Source organism: Chenopodium quinoa, unplaced genomic scaffold, assembly GCF_001683475.1.
Source record: "Chenopodium quinoa cultivar QQ74 unplaced genomic scaffold, ASM168347v1, whole genome shotgun sequence".
Taxonomy (NCBI): Eukaryota; Viridiplantae; Streptophyta; class Magnoliopsida; order Caryophyllales; family Amaranthaceae; genus Chenopodium; species Chenopodium quinoa.
In genome coordinates this window covers 1,291,160-1,306,012 of record NW_018743574.1, presented here as the reverse complement: position 1 = coordinate 1,306,012, position 14,853 = coordinate 1,291,160, and the positions used below count along the sequence as shown (strand labels likewise).

At 42.2% G+C, this 14,853-nt stretch overlaps 2 protein-coding genes across 2 annotated transcripts; both read left to right on the top strand.

Moving 5' to 3' along the window:
- Positions 1–278: 278 nt before the first annotated feature.
- LOC110681890 (protein NRT1/ PTR FAMILY 8.3-like) lies at positions 279–4,223 on the top strand. The gene is made up of 5 exons (XM_021858039.1): positions 279–465; positions 1,609–1,714; positions 1,834–2,051; positions 2,465–3,021; positions 3,263–4,223. The coding sequence occupies exons 1-5, from the start codon at positions 415–417 to the stop codon at positions 4,044–4,046; spliced, it is 1,716 nt and encodes a 571-aa protein (XP_021713731.1). The 5' UTR covers positions 279–414; the 3' UTR covers positions 4,047–4,223.
- A 676-nt stretch (positions 4,224–4,899) lies between these two features.
- LOC110681887 (fasciclin-like arabinogalactan protein 21) lies at positions 4,900–6,793 on the top strand. The gene has a single exon (XM_021858038.1). It carries the CDS (start codon positions 5,334–5,336, stop codon positions 6,582–6,584), a length of 1,251 nt encoding a protein of 416 aa, XP_021713730.1. The 5' UTR covers positions 4,900–5,333; the 3' UTR covers positions 6,585–6,793.
- Positions 6,794–14,853: the final 8,060 nt, after the last annotated feature.

The window sequence follows — 14,853 nt, the reverse complement described above, 5'->3', positions numbered from 1 at the left end:
TACAACATCTTTTATTCTAAACGAAAATTACTAAAGCTAAACGCAATAAACTGTGCAATTATCATGCCGTTTTATTCAACCAACACATTTTTTTTCATTTTTAGACTTTATTTTAGTAGGCCATCTTAAATTTAAATGTTAAATATCATGCAAGTCAATGTCACAAATTGCTCCACACGTCATATCATGACTTTATGTCATTTGTTATTTAATGAAAATACGCTAAATATTAATGTTTTATGTATTATACTAATTATTTTATATTTATTATACAGTAGAATTTGAGAACGTCAATGTTTTTTAAAGTATTTTAAACTCAAACTATGGTGGATACAAGTTTGAAGGCAAAGTGGATTAAGAAAGTAATTACAAGGTTTAGAGAGAGAAAGAAGACATTAGCAGGTTGCTTAAGAAATGGGTACTCTTGATGATCAGCTACTTCTTCTGGAAGATGCACTTCTTCAGGTATTTCCACTCTCCTGTGTTTTTTACTCTTTGATTTACCTCTTTCTTTGTTGAATTTCCATACTTGGTTTTTTTATTATGTCTTAAAATTGTTGTTTGTTTGGAAATCGGAGTTGGTTCAATTACTAATCTTATCTATGTAGCACAGAAACGACTCGGGTTTCGGGTTTCGGGTTGGGGGTGTCTAGCTTAACATCATTGTAGGAGGATTATGTTTGTTTACTGAATTTTTTGTTTAGATATTATGGATTAGATATGGGGGTGGTATTTTGCTTAAGATATGGTTTTTGCAGTATCCAAGATAATTTATTCTTATAAGCATAAAGTATTTATTTTATTTTCTTTATTCGCCATTATAACTACTTCCTCTGTCCTTAATTGTTTGCTCTCAAGCCATTTTTTACTTCGATAATATTTGGTTGAGTGGAGTTGATGGATACAAGGCAAAAGTGGCCGGGCCAGTTGTGTGGTATGTGGTCCCCATGATCAAATCCGGAAATGGAGCAATTTTGTAGAACAGTCTTAAAAATGGAATATTGAGTTTTCTGACTACCTCAAGCTCAAGAAGATGGGTACTCTTTGAGTCTTGCTAATCAGCTACTGCTATTGGCCTGGATTCTGACTGGCTCATGTTCATGCCAGGCAAAATTTTGCGTGAGATGGCCTTGTCAACCCAATTGGCCAAATCTCATACGCTGCCTGCGTCAGATTATAAATCATTTCAAATGTAAAACTCACTCTTATACTTCCTTGCATTAACCTAAATGGGTCAGTGAGACATTTGACTTGTAGAATTCTTGGGTATTTTTTTGTTTCAGCAAGAATGAATTCTGAAGTATGTATCAATCTTAATCCTGTTAGATAAAGTTATTAGTCCTTTGAAAAGTGTCAATCTAGTAGACAACTTGGACGGCCAAATTACTGAACTGGTAATCAGGAGTTATTTATGTACGCTTCTTATGAATTGCTAGCCAATAGCCATTGACAATTGCAGCTGATAAGCTGAGATTTCTTTTGATATCTACTTTGTTCAAGTTGACACCAGTATCGACTGTGAAATATCCGCTGTTTAGAGTCTTGGTAATGCTTTGCAGATTTGAAGGACTACTTCTCTGCTCCTGATCTGTATATATATCTTTGTAGGAGGAGCATGGTAATTTAACTGCTGGAGATGGCTCGCTAGATTTTTCAGGGAAGCCTGTCCTCAAGAGCAAAACTGGAAACTGGAAAGCCTGCATTTTCATTCTTGGTGTGTTGGACTGCAGAATGCTAGTATTTGTGCAACATTAAATATGTTTTTACGAATGCTCTAATTACAAGTCCTAACTGTTTAACCCTCCCCTGCCTCCTTTCCCCTTCTGTGCACAGGTAATGAGGTCTGTGAGCGTCTTGCCTTCTATGGTGTCAATACAAACCTGGTTAGCTATCTCACCAAAAAATTGCATGAAGGAAATGTCTCCGCTGCAAAGATGGTCTCCACCTGGTCAGGCACATGTTACATAACACCTCTTATTGGAGCTTTTTTGGCTGATGCATATTGGGGAAAATATTGGACGATTGCTGTGTTCTCCATGATTCATTTCCTCGTAATTTTTTGATTTTTTCTTGTTCGCTCTACTTTTTCTGCATGTTAGGCTAAAACTGATGAGATCATTGAATATTCTTCATCAATTTTATCCTATTGACTGCTATGTGCATTTGCTATCATGCATCGTAGTGGCAGTATCAAATTAAAATGATACTCCCTTTGTCCCTGAAGTAAGCTCAACATCTTTTTGGCAGATATCAAGGAGAAAGGGTGGTGAGGGGCCCAATTTTAAAGAAAAAAATAGAGGAAAATCTCAATGAATTGGAATGCCAACTTCTTTGTGGAATTTCAGAAACTACAAGATGTTGACTTCTTTTAGGGATGGAGGAATAAAAGACACGTCCAACCCCCGCCCCCTTATATCTCTATTAAGTCCCTCTTTCTCATGACATACTGTTCTTACGTTTGTAGGGGATGTCTACTCTCACCCTATCTGCATCATTTCCGATGTTTAAGCCTGCTGAATGTGAGGGTTCCATTTGCCCTTCAGCTACACCATCACAGTATGCAATATTATATGCAGGGCTTTATTTAGTTTCACTAGGAATGGGTGGGATTAAGCCATGTATCTCTTCGTTTGGTGCTGACCAGTTTGATGATACGGACCCTAGTGAGAGGGTACAGAAGGCATCTTTTTTCAATTGGTTTTATTTTGCTATCAGCATTGGTTGCCTTATGGCAAGTACTGTAATTGTTTGGATACAAGAAAATGTAGGATGGGGCATAGGGTTCGGAATTCCTGCCTTATTCATGGTTGTTTCTATTGTATTTTTCTTTTGCGGAACTCCACTCTACCGGTTTCAAAGTCCAGGTGGTAGTCCATTAACAAGGATATGCCAGGTTGTAGTTGCATCAGTGTTGAAATTCGAGTTGGAGGTTCCACAAGATAGTAGTCTTCTGTATGAGACTTCAGACACACATTCAGCAATTGAAGGAAGTCGAAAGCTGAAGCACACTGAAGAAATGAAGTAATTTTCTCATCACTTGCATCTTTTAGCTTTCTTATTATTTATGTATCACCAATTTCCTTTGAAAAGTATCAAATCTTATAAGTTATAGAGAAAATATAGATAAGCTTAAAGGACTGTTTTTATATAATTTAGCAAGTCTGAATTGTTTGATTCAAAAGTCTCTTTCCCCTCTTGCTCTTGCATATCTGTAGTATGTAGTATGCCTCTGTGCGATTAAACATACCGTGCATCTCTGCAGGTTCCTGGATAAAGCAGCTTGTTTGTCAGCTACTGAAATGAAAACAGAGGACTTCTCCAACAGTTGGAGATTGTGTACAGTAACACAGGTCGAAGAGCTGAAGGTGTTGATCCGTATGGTCCCTATATGGGCAACTGCAATTGTCTTTTCAGCAGTGTATGAACAAATGTCGACTACTTTCATCGAGCAAGGAATGGTCATGGACAAAGCAGTAGGATCCTTTACAGTCCCAGCAGCCTCCTTGGCAACTTTCAGTATAATGAGCATCATTTTTTGGGTCCCTTTTTACGATAAGATTCTTGTACCTGTAGCCAGGAGGTTTTCAGGCAAACCAAAGGGTTTCTCCGAGCTGCAAAGAATGGGTATCGGACAAGTTATTTCCATTTTCTGCATGCTAGCTGCCGGTATAGTTGAGATCAGACGTCTAGCAGGCCCAGTTAGCATCTTCTGGCAAATCCCTCAGTACTTCCTGATGGGGGCTGCAGAGATATTCTTCTACATTGGTAAGATGGAGTTCTTCTATGATCAATCACCCGATGCCATGAGAAGTTTGTGCACTGCATTTTCACTCCTAACATCTTCATTGGGAAGTTACTTGAACTCGCTTGTCCTAACAATCGTGACAGCCATCACAACTGCTGGGGGGAAACCCGGGTGGATACCTGATAATCTAGACAAGGGTCAGCTTTATAATTATTTCTTTCTATGGGCTGTTCTTAGCTTGTTGAACCTGTTGGTGTACTTCTTCTGTGCCATGAAGTATAAACAGAAAAGGGCTTCATAGGAATTATGCATATTGTGATTGAGAAGCAGTAAATATTCAATTATGTTGCATATTTGTGATGCTAAAAACTCTCAAATTTTCAAATCTCAGCAAGTTTTTAATTTCTGAGTTAATCAAATTGATTGGTGGTGAGACTAGTAACCCTCAAAGAATATACCTGAGATGAATTTTACAGAATATGCATTTATTATTTATACTAGTATTATCATTTCTATATTTGCTTTAACTTGTCCCTTTTCCCCTTTTCCTTTAATTTAGTACTCCGTACAAGCTAACTATATTCTATTAAATCGCGGATGAGGACATAAGTTTGACCATACAACAATGAATTTTTACGATTTTTACATTTTGTTACTTTACACTATAATAGCTAGGAGATCATTATTTTTTTGGTCCAAACATCAAACTTTTGTTCGAACTTCCTTTTTATTCGGCCTGTTTTAACCATCTTGATAGTGTGATTTATGTTTACAACTTCATGAATGACTAACCTCATATAATGAAGGTATTCAAAATGTGAAAATTTTTGGATACTCAAAAATAGGCTACCAAGATAACCTTGATTTATGAGATTGCTTAGTTTCACAATTGAAATCATAGTAAATTTCACAATTTATATCAAAAACAATTGTACATATAAAAGTGTTTGTATATACGTACATATATATATGTATACATTTGTAATATGAATTTGTATTTAAAAATTATTGATTGGAGAATGTACGCGATGCATTGATGGGGCAAATTTGTACTCCATATGTTAAATTAGTTTGAAAATTATACATTAATACAAGTACATTCAAATAGCTTAAAATTATATATTAAGTATAATTTTTTTATCGACACTCATATATGTCACGTAGTAGCTTGTATATCTTTACAATTTCAATTGCTATAATTTGTTTTTTTTTTTTCTTTGACGGAATTGCTATAATTTTTTGACATTTTACAACTACTAAGTAGTATAAAAATTTACAAAAATTAATTTTTATAATTAAAATAAATATGGTACTCAGTAATTTCAACATTGATTATTAGAAACAAATAAATAAATAAAAAATAAAAAAATAAAAAGGGAGGGGGGGGGGAGCAAAATCCCAAATGGATAAAAGTTAAAACAAGGAAAGAAAGTTCTGGAAAGAGAAAGGACATTTTCTATTTCTAAATGAATCCATTTTCGCGCCTATATATACCGCCACCATAACCGTCACCTGAATCCACACTCCCACCATTACCCTTTTTCTCTCTCTAGAAAACTTTCTCTCTCCTCCTTTGAAGCTCTCAACAATGGCGTCTCAATTTCAGGTCGTCATCTTCCTCTTCGCAATTCTCACCTCTGTTTCACTCATTTCCGCCATTGATACAACCTCCTCCACCTTCACATTCTCATCATCTTCCTCCTCACCTTCACCTTCACCTTCTTCGCCGCCATTTCCGTATTCCTCCTCCGAAGCTCTGAATCAACCTCAGTTTCTCTCTCCTCTCACCGCCATCACCAAAATTCTCAGCGATCTCGGCTTCCACGAGCTCGCAACAGCGTCGCACTCGCTCTCTCTCTCCTCCGCCTCACACCTCCGGTGGCTCGGCCCTATCACAATCTTCGCTCCGGTGGACTCCTCTGTTCGCACCTGTCCTTCGTGCTCGCTCGCTCTGCTTCTGCAAGAGCACACCGTCTCAGGCTTGTACCCTAGCGATTACCTCAATCGCCTCATTTTCGGCACGAAAATCGAGACGATTCTCCCCGGCCGCTGCCTCACCGTCACCTCCGCCGCCAACTCCACCGCAATCTTCATCAGCGGCGCTCAGATCACTCGTCCAGACCTCTACATCGGCGACCACGTCATCATCCATGGCCTCCAAGGCTTCATCTCTCACGTCTCGCCGTACTCCTGCTCAATGGACAAGATGACGTCACTCAATCTTCCTCATCCTAACCCTGCCATGGCGCTCAACCGCGTGATGCTCGCGGAGGCGATGATTCGTCTCCGAGTAAGCGGTTACAGTGTCCTCGCCCTTGCAATGCGTATCAAGTACGCTGAGCTTGTGACTCTACACAACATGACGATCTTCGCCGTCGACGACTCCACAATCTTCCACGGCGGCCACTCCTACGTTCACAGCGTCCGATTCCACATAATCCCTAACCAAATGCTAAAACTCGCCGACCTCGAATCTCTCCCAGTGTCGACGGTTTTTCCGACGCTAGAATCCGGCGAAACTCTCACAATCACCACCCCTGGCGGCGGCGGTGTGATGTCTCCGGTAAGAATCAACTACATCAAAATCAAGTACCCTAACCTAATCTACAATTCCAAGCTTGTCATTCATGGACTCGCTTCTCCTTTTCCTCACCTCCGCCAATCGATTGCTGTTAGTACTGGACGGTCAGGATTTTATCCGATTACAAGCGGTGAGTATGGATCTGGTGTGGGAGATTCCGCTTCTGTTGATGTGCGTCAATCTACTGAGCCTGCTGCTCCTTCTCCTGTGATGAAATCAGTTGTTGAGATGATTGATGATATTCATCAAGGTCTGTGATCTGTTCATCTTCTTAGTCCACTAAACTTGATGAATTAGGTCTATTTTCTGTTAATTGCTGTTTTAGCCTGATTTTAGGGTTGCTAATAATCTTTGTTTTTAGTCTGAAATGAGTGTAAACATCGGATGTAATTAGATTTCTAGTTGAAGAAATCTGTAGTTAAATTTTGATAGTAATGAAGTTTTGATTTGGTAGAATAATTTTTGTACTCTCTTCTTATCTTTGTAACTCTGTTAATTACTCTGTTTTAAGCGTTGATTAGCAAATAGTTTAATGAAGCTCGCTTGACTAAATATGAAAATAATGTTTCTTCAAAAAAAAAATATATGAAAATAATGGAATTATGACGTTTACAACGGAATTTGTGTGGTTTGTTAAATTGTTATGAGTAAAGCAAATCATTGTGGCAAGGATATATAACAGATTCCCTATCTTTTTTTTTTTTTTTTTTTTTTTTTTTTTGAAAGAACAGATTCCCTATCTAACTAAAGAGTGGTTAGAGAAAAATCTGAATATGCATGGTTAGTGGACCATAATTTCAATACAGTATTAATTCAATAGAATTTGTAAATAACTAAATATTGTTACTATTTGGTGTGCTAAATGGACCTTAAAAAGTTCAGCTATTTTCATTTTTTTTTTACATCTCAGATCAGCTTGTTAATTAATGGGATGACAATTGTCAATTTGTTCAAATTTGTTGCGCAAATGCAGAGGGAGGCAAACGAAGTAGTATATATATATATATATGGTAGGAGTACCATTTTGACAAAAAAAAAAAAGTGAAGGCAAATTTCTAATGTGAGTTATGGAAGAGAAATAATGATTGGGAGGGTTGATAAATCAACTATGACACAAGTCGCCTTACTCAAGCATTTTAAAAAAAAGTTAATCGTATTAATAAAATGTGATTTACTTTGTATTATGATTTATTTACATATTAATAGAATAGGTCTAGCTAACGTACTTTGTATGTGCCTTGCATTATGAAATTGATTAACAAAATGCATACAATCTGTTTCGGTTGAAAACAATGGGACCTTGCCGAAGGTCCACTGAAATGGAGAAGACTGGATTCGATCCAAGTTGTGTTGGGCCGAAGGTTTCCTGCACAGTGAACACACGTAAACTAGCCTCGGGGGTGTTTCCGAGGAAGGCCCCTCCAATGCTAAAGTCAGTACAATGTGTAAAAGGAAGACACTATGCAAGAGAGTTTGTAGCTTGAGGCTTTTGTGGAATATTTCTGAATGCAAGAATGAGCATATGAATTGGAATGTGAATCTGAATCTCTCTCTCCTTGAATGTGTTAATATGATGGCTTTTATACCTCATCATACATGGAGAGATTGGGCTTTAGCCCAATTGGCTTACTTTGTGGGCTGACTTTTGACTTTTGAGCAATTGGAGAGTTGAACCTTGACCTTGGGCTTTTAATTGGATCATTTAGTGCTCAGGCCCAATTTTGACTAAATTGGACCCAAACAACTTGCCCCCCAGACCCGATTTGGAAGGATGACGGGTCGGGTTTGATTTAACTCAGAAAAGGAGGGAAGTAAATGATTTAATTGATCCAAAAATTTGAATTTAAACCGTAATTAATGAGATAACAACGGTTAATGATTTGCGGAAGTTGGACGGATAATGGGCAGTTTAATCACAAGACATGTGTTTAATGGTTACTTAGTGGGTACTTAAGAGAAATTAAAGCACAGACTCTTCGTATCCCGTACCTGGAGATATAAACAGAGGCGCGTCATTCTCCTCACTTATTCACCAACACAAACCCAGATTTCTTCGAGAGAGAAACCAAGAACCCGCATCAAAACTTCGCAAATTCCCCGAGCATTGAGCTTAGAAACTGAGACTTGCCACTACGAACTCGTAAATCGGCAACTTTCGCTTCAGATTAAGGTAAATTCCTTTGATTTCAGTTTATTTTTCTTCGAATTCGAACTCCTTCCCCTTTTCTTTCGACTTTTCTATTCGAAATAATCCATGGCAAGAGGAGTTAGAGGTAGAGCCCGTGCTCCAAGAAGAGCAAGGCCGATTCCCGATCCTAGGAACAGGATTGGGACCTGGAATGGTCAAAGGCCGGAGTCTGACCCTGCTGAAGGGATTAGGGCGACTCCCCTTTCCTCGGCTCCTCCTCAAAGAACAGATGAGCCGAGTGCTTCTGGACGGGACGATGAAATTCCCGCTGTCCTTTGGGATATCCTCCCTGGGTTTTCAGAGTGGGAGAATGCCGAAGTCGCTTCGGCCATGATAAAGAACCGCCCCTACTCATGGTGGGTAGAGAACGCCGATCAATATCGATTTGCCGAGCAAATTGAGTTGCACTACGGCATTTTTGAAGCTGATGGATATTGGTGCCGAATGCCCTCAGCATCCGATAGAATCCATCGTCCACCCCCGGGGTATGTGGGGGTGTACACGAGACAGCTTCAGTATGGGCTGAGGTTCCCTTTGGACGTTTTCGTCCGAGACTTGCTGATCCATTACAACATTTCCCTATGTCAGCTAACCCCCACCAGCATCCGAAGGGTGATGACATACTTATGGGTCTGCAAGTTCTTCAAATACGTGCCGAACCTGCACTGCTTCAGAAAGCTCCATCGGCTAGTGCCAAATATTCAAAGTGGGCACGGAAGCCATGGTTCTGGGTGGTATCGGATTGAGTCCCGGCCCCAATACTTGACCATGTGGCCAAATGACTCTTCAGACAAGGACTGGAGAGGTCAATGGATTTGGGTTAGGGCACCCACAGATCCGGGCCACCCTTGCGTCTTCAGCGCTCCCCGGTACTTAGCTGAGCCTGATCCCGAAATGGGAAGTCTAGGTCCCCCCGCAGATAACGGGGCGGATCCGAACCTGGATCAGCAACATATCTTCGGCAAGCTGCCGAACCCGGGGGGGAGTGGTCGAATGCAGCATATCCCGGAGACTTGGCTCCCCGATACGCATTACGTTTTCCAAGAGAATATGCTAGCAGCTGTTGGCCTCAGCCGAAAGTTTAAGGATGGTAAGCTTCTCCGGCTGGGGCCGAGGCTTTTAACTACCTCTTTTTCTTCTCTCGCTTTGCTTTTTTATGCTGTGCCAACATATCTGAGCTAAACTTTTTCCCTTTCCTTTTTTCAGAGCGGGACGAGACCAACGTTGGTATTAACTACGCTCGTCTTGGTGTTAACCGAGAGCGAGTTGTAACTGAACGGGCCCCGTCTATCACTGAGCCGAGGCATAGGGAAGTTCATCTGGATTCTTCCCACTTCCAAATTGAGGCTGTTGCTCTGTATCAGAGGCAGAAGCCTTGGTGGAAGAAGAGAGACCCTTGGTTTCAGCTGCTGAACGAAGAAGCTGAAGCTGCCCGCACAGCCGAAGAGGTTGCACGGGTACTTGAGGCTTGCGAAGGAGGAGAAGGGTCCTCCAGAGCTGCTGAGGCCGAAGCTGCAGCTAGAGCAGCTGAAGAAGACGAGGCTTTGCTGAAAACCTCGGTGAGCTTTCAGACAACTTTTTTTTTTTTTTTTTTTTTTTTTTTTTTTTTTTCTTTTCATTTTTCATTTCATTTTTTTTTTTTTTTTTTTTTTTTTACTCACACTCTTCTTCCCCCCTGTCTGTTACAGTCTGAAGAGAGTAACAGACACAGAGAAGGCAAAGCTCCTGTTCGTCCCGAAGATCAAATACAAGAGTCTTCAGACTCAGATATGGACGAGCAGCCCCTTCTGAAAAGGCGCCGAAGGATGGCCATCATCGGCCCTCATGACTTTCAGCAGAGGCCGATGACCATCGGCGTCGCAATAAGGGAACCTGAGGAAGGCAATGGATCGCCGAGGGTTCCCCAGCCAACACCCCAATCTCCTCAAAAGACCCCTCCGCCACCTCCTGAGATGGAGGTGGATCAGAGAACTCCCGAACCTAAGGGAGGGGTCCAAGAAGAAATCAAGAAGAGTGCTGCTGAGCACGAAAATAAAGATGCCGTGATGTCCAGTGCTGAGGGCTTCACGGCAGATATCGCAAGAGAGGTTGAGGCTTTCGTCCTCACCCCTGAAGAAGAGGAGGTCATAGTACTTGACTCCTCTGAGAAGGACGATGCTGAGACAACCAAAGCTAATCAAGCTCCATCGTCGTCCTTCCCTTCTTTCCAGACTCTGCATTCTGGAGAAATGGGTTTCTCGGCCCCCCGAATTCCAATCCCAGATCACATCTGGGACCTCATATGGGGTCAAAACCGAGAAGGAGCTGCAGCCTACTTCGGCAATTTTGCTGGCATGTCCGAAGTAGACAGGGCAAGGATCTGGTCGCTGAAGGCCACTGCTGGGATGGGCGAATCCAGCAGATCAGTTCCTGACCCAGCCAGGTCTAACCAACTGCTGATGATGCAGGTAATTTTCCTTCATTTCCTCCGAAATTCAGCTCTTCATATATATATATATTTTTTTTTTTATTTATATATTTTTGTCTTCCTGTTTTCAGTTCGTGCACAATCAGACTCTCACTGTAGAGCTGATTGATACCCTACAAGATAGGGTAGACGCTGCTGTGCACGAAAAGAAGGTGGCTGAAGAGGAAGTTAAGCTTGCTAAGCTGAAGCAAGCAGCAGCTGAAGAGAAGCAGCAGGAGGTTGAGGAGTACGGTAAAAAAGCTGCCGAAGCCCTGAAAACCTTCTGCGATGCTATGGAGAAGGAGGTTTTTCCCCCACTGATGGAAGGGGAAAAATTCCTCCAGGAGCATATGGGAGTGGACGTCTCCAAATTCAAGGCTGCCATTGAGAGCCGAATTCAAGAAGGAACTGCTGCACAAGCTGAAGTGCAGCAGCGTCTAGAGGCTCTTGAAGCCAGCCGAATGGCTGCTGAAGAGTTGCTCCTGGCCAAAGACGTCCAACTCTCAGAGGCTGCTGCTGCTGCTGAAGCTCAAAGAGCTAAATTCCAAAAGGCTGAGGATCAATTGCTGATCCAGAAAGTTGAAGTGGCCCAGGCTCAGACAAAGGCTTTCCAAATTCAGCAAGAGCTGAATGAGCTGAAGGGTTCCTCCTCCAAAGTCGCTGATGAGCTGAAGAAATCCAAGGAAGACTTGGAGGAGACCCAGAAGAAGCTGGCTGATGCTGAGGCTTTACTCAAGGTCCGTGTTTATACCCAAGAGGAATATGAGATGGGTTTCAGAAACGGATTCCGAGTATGCCGAAGAGTCTGCCTTCATGCTGAGCCGAAACTGGACTGGTCTAAATGTGCTGAGTGGGTCCAGAATCCCGAAGACCCTCACATGAAGTATGCAACTCCAGCCGAAGCTGAAATTCTTAAGGCTGAGGAAGCCGAAGAGGAAGCTGAAAGACTGGAGTTGGAAGCTGAGCAGAGGGAAAGGGAGGCTCGGCAAAGTGCAAAGCCCGCTTCTTCTGCTGCTGGGGCTGAGGCCACCATGGGGCTCAACGCTGATCAGTCTGATCCTCCGGCTGAAGCATAGGAACTCGGGCAGTCGTCTTCAGAATCTTGCGGTTCATCATGTGCTTAACTTTAGACTTGCCGCTTTCTGAGTTTTTTTTGCCTTGTTTTTTGCTTCAGCTTGCCTTGTCGTACAGCAGTTTTTATTTTTTTGCTTATGTACGTATTTCGGCAGCTGTTATTTTCCGCTTGTGGGCGGCTGCCGATACTGAATTATTGAACTTGTAGCTCAATTTTTGAGCATGAAATATTAATCTAATGCTCTTTTCTTCAGTTGCTTTCCTTCAACTCTGCCGAACATAGTTGCACTGAGTGCTTCTTGCCCCCACAGAAATTGAAGTATGACTTCAGTTAAATAAGCAATTTCTGAACTTCTTCAAAATGGGTATCCGAAACACAGGGCCAACTGAAGGCAATGCTTCTGGGATACAAGTCTTACTGAAGATTGACTGTCTGAAAGTTGGATATCCGAAACACAGGGCCAACTGAAGGCAATGCTTGGGATATTTGCTTTCTGGGACTAACCTCTTTAGAACAAGTCTTACTGAAGTTTGACTTCAGCTGAAAGACCAGCGTTCTTAAAGAAGACGCATATCCGAAACACAGGGCCAACTTAAGGCAATGTTTCGGATAATGGCTCTCTGGGATACAAGGCTCAGTTAAGGCAATATCCCAGAATTGTCCATGGACTCATGTCTTTGGAGAACAGGTCTTACTGATGTTTGATTTCAGCTGAAAGACCAGTGTTCTTTAAAAAGACTTGAGTTTTGTAAGCCATCTGAAACCCAGTTACCCGAAGGCGAAGGTTTCAGACGAGGCTGATTTAAAAATTTTCAACTGTTGCTGTTATCCTTGATTTTCTGTCTATCTTTGAAAAATGGATACCCGAAACACAGGGCCAACTTAAGGCAATGTTTCGGATAATGGCTCTCTGGGATACAAGGCTCAGTTAAGGCAATATCCCAGAATTGTCCATGGACTCATGTCTTTGGAGAACAAGTCTTACTGAAGTTTGACTTCAGCTGAAAGACCGGTGTTCTTTAAAAAGACAGGTTTTGTCAGCAATCTGAAACCCAGTTACCCGAAGGCGAAGGCTTCAGACGAGGCTGAATAAAAAACCCTTAAAGAGTAGATAGAACAAAGAAAATTTTGAAAGGATAAAAAGTTGTAAATATTTATATAAATGGCGGCTCCAAGGCCTTTCATTAGTTCAAAATGTACTTACAAAGATTGTTCTGCCCCGAAGGGTTTACACATGGTATTTTTTCAGTACATCAGCGTTCCAGTGATTCTTCAACTCAGTTCCATCCAACTGCCGAAGTCGGTATGTCCCTGGCTGAAGCTCATTATAAATTTCATAAGGTCCCTCCCATGTAGCTGAGAGCTTCCCATGGATTCGGCCTTTCTGAACTGCAGCAGCATTCCGAAGGACAAGATCTCCAATTTTGAGAGGCCTTGCATGGACCCTTCGGTTATAAAATTTGCTGACTCTCTGCTTATAGGCGGCCATTTTATCTCGAGCTGAGTCTCTTACTTCGTCGAGGAAATCGAGAGATTCCCTCATCAGTCGCTCATTCTCAGCCGAGAAATGGTGCACTCGAAGGCTCTCAGAGCCAATTTCCACTGGAAGGACGGCTTCGGCACCATACACCAGTTCAAAAGGTGAGTGGCCCGTTGCCTCTTTTTCAGTTGTCCGAAGGGACCAAAGGGTTCCGGGGAGCTCCTCTAGCCATTTGGACTTTTGATCTTCCACCCTCTTCTTGAGGGCACTTAAGATCTGTTTATTTGCTGCTTCGGCTTGTCCGTTACTCTGCGGGTGGCATACCGCTGAAAATGCCAGTTTTATGCCGAACTGATCTGTATATCGCTTCAGCGGTAAGTTGTCAAATTGCCTCCCATGATCGAAGACAAATACTCTCGGGATGCCAAAGCGAGTGATGATATTCTGCCAGATAAATTTTCTGACAGTTTGCTCTGTAATGTTCGAGGCTGCTTCGGCCTCGATCCATTTACTGAAGTAGTCGACACCAACTATCAGCCATTTTTTCTGGTACACAGCCTCTGGAAATGGTCCCAGTATATCCAGTCCCCATTGGGCAAACGGGAGTGGATTAAGGATCGGCTGAAGATCCCTTGCTGGCTGATGGATAACTGGAGCATATTTTTGACATTTTTCACATTTCCGAACCAGCTCCTTAGCATCTGCGATCATGGTGGGCCAGTAGTATCCTGCCCTCAATGCCTTGTGGGCTAAGGTTCTTCCCCCAATGTGGTTCCCACAGATGCCGAGGTGAATCTCCCGTAGGATATAATCTGCATCTGTTGGTCCCACGCATTTCAGCAATGGGGCTGAGAAGGACTTTTTCAGAAGTTCCCCCCTGAAGACAATGAACCTAGAGCTGGTTCTCTTCATTTTGGAGGCCAAAGCTTTGTCCTCTGGAGTTTCTCCCCGAAGCTTAAAAGCTAAAATGGGTTCCATCCAACTAGGCTCTGGGTCAGCGCAGCACACTTCAGGTGCTTCGTCGACACTTCTTACTCGACGCACTTCTACATATACAGACCTGTTCAGCTCGGTAAAAGATGAACTAGCAAGTTTGGAGAGTGCATCAGCCTGAGTATTCTGACCCCTTGGGATCAGCTGAACCTCAAAAGTTTTCAGCTCTGCAATGACTGATTTGATCTTGGCAAGATAAGCTATCATGGAGGGCTCTTTGGCCTCATAGCTGCCACTGATCTGATATGCAACTAGCTGAGAGTCTGTTTTTAAGCAGACATGATCGGCTTCCAAGGAGATGCATAATTGTAGGCCGGCGATTGCTGCCTCATATTCGGCTTCATT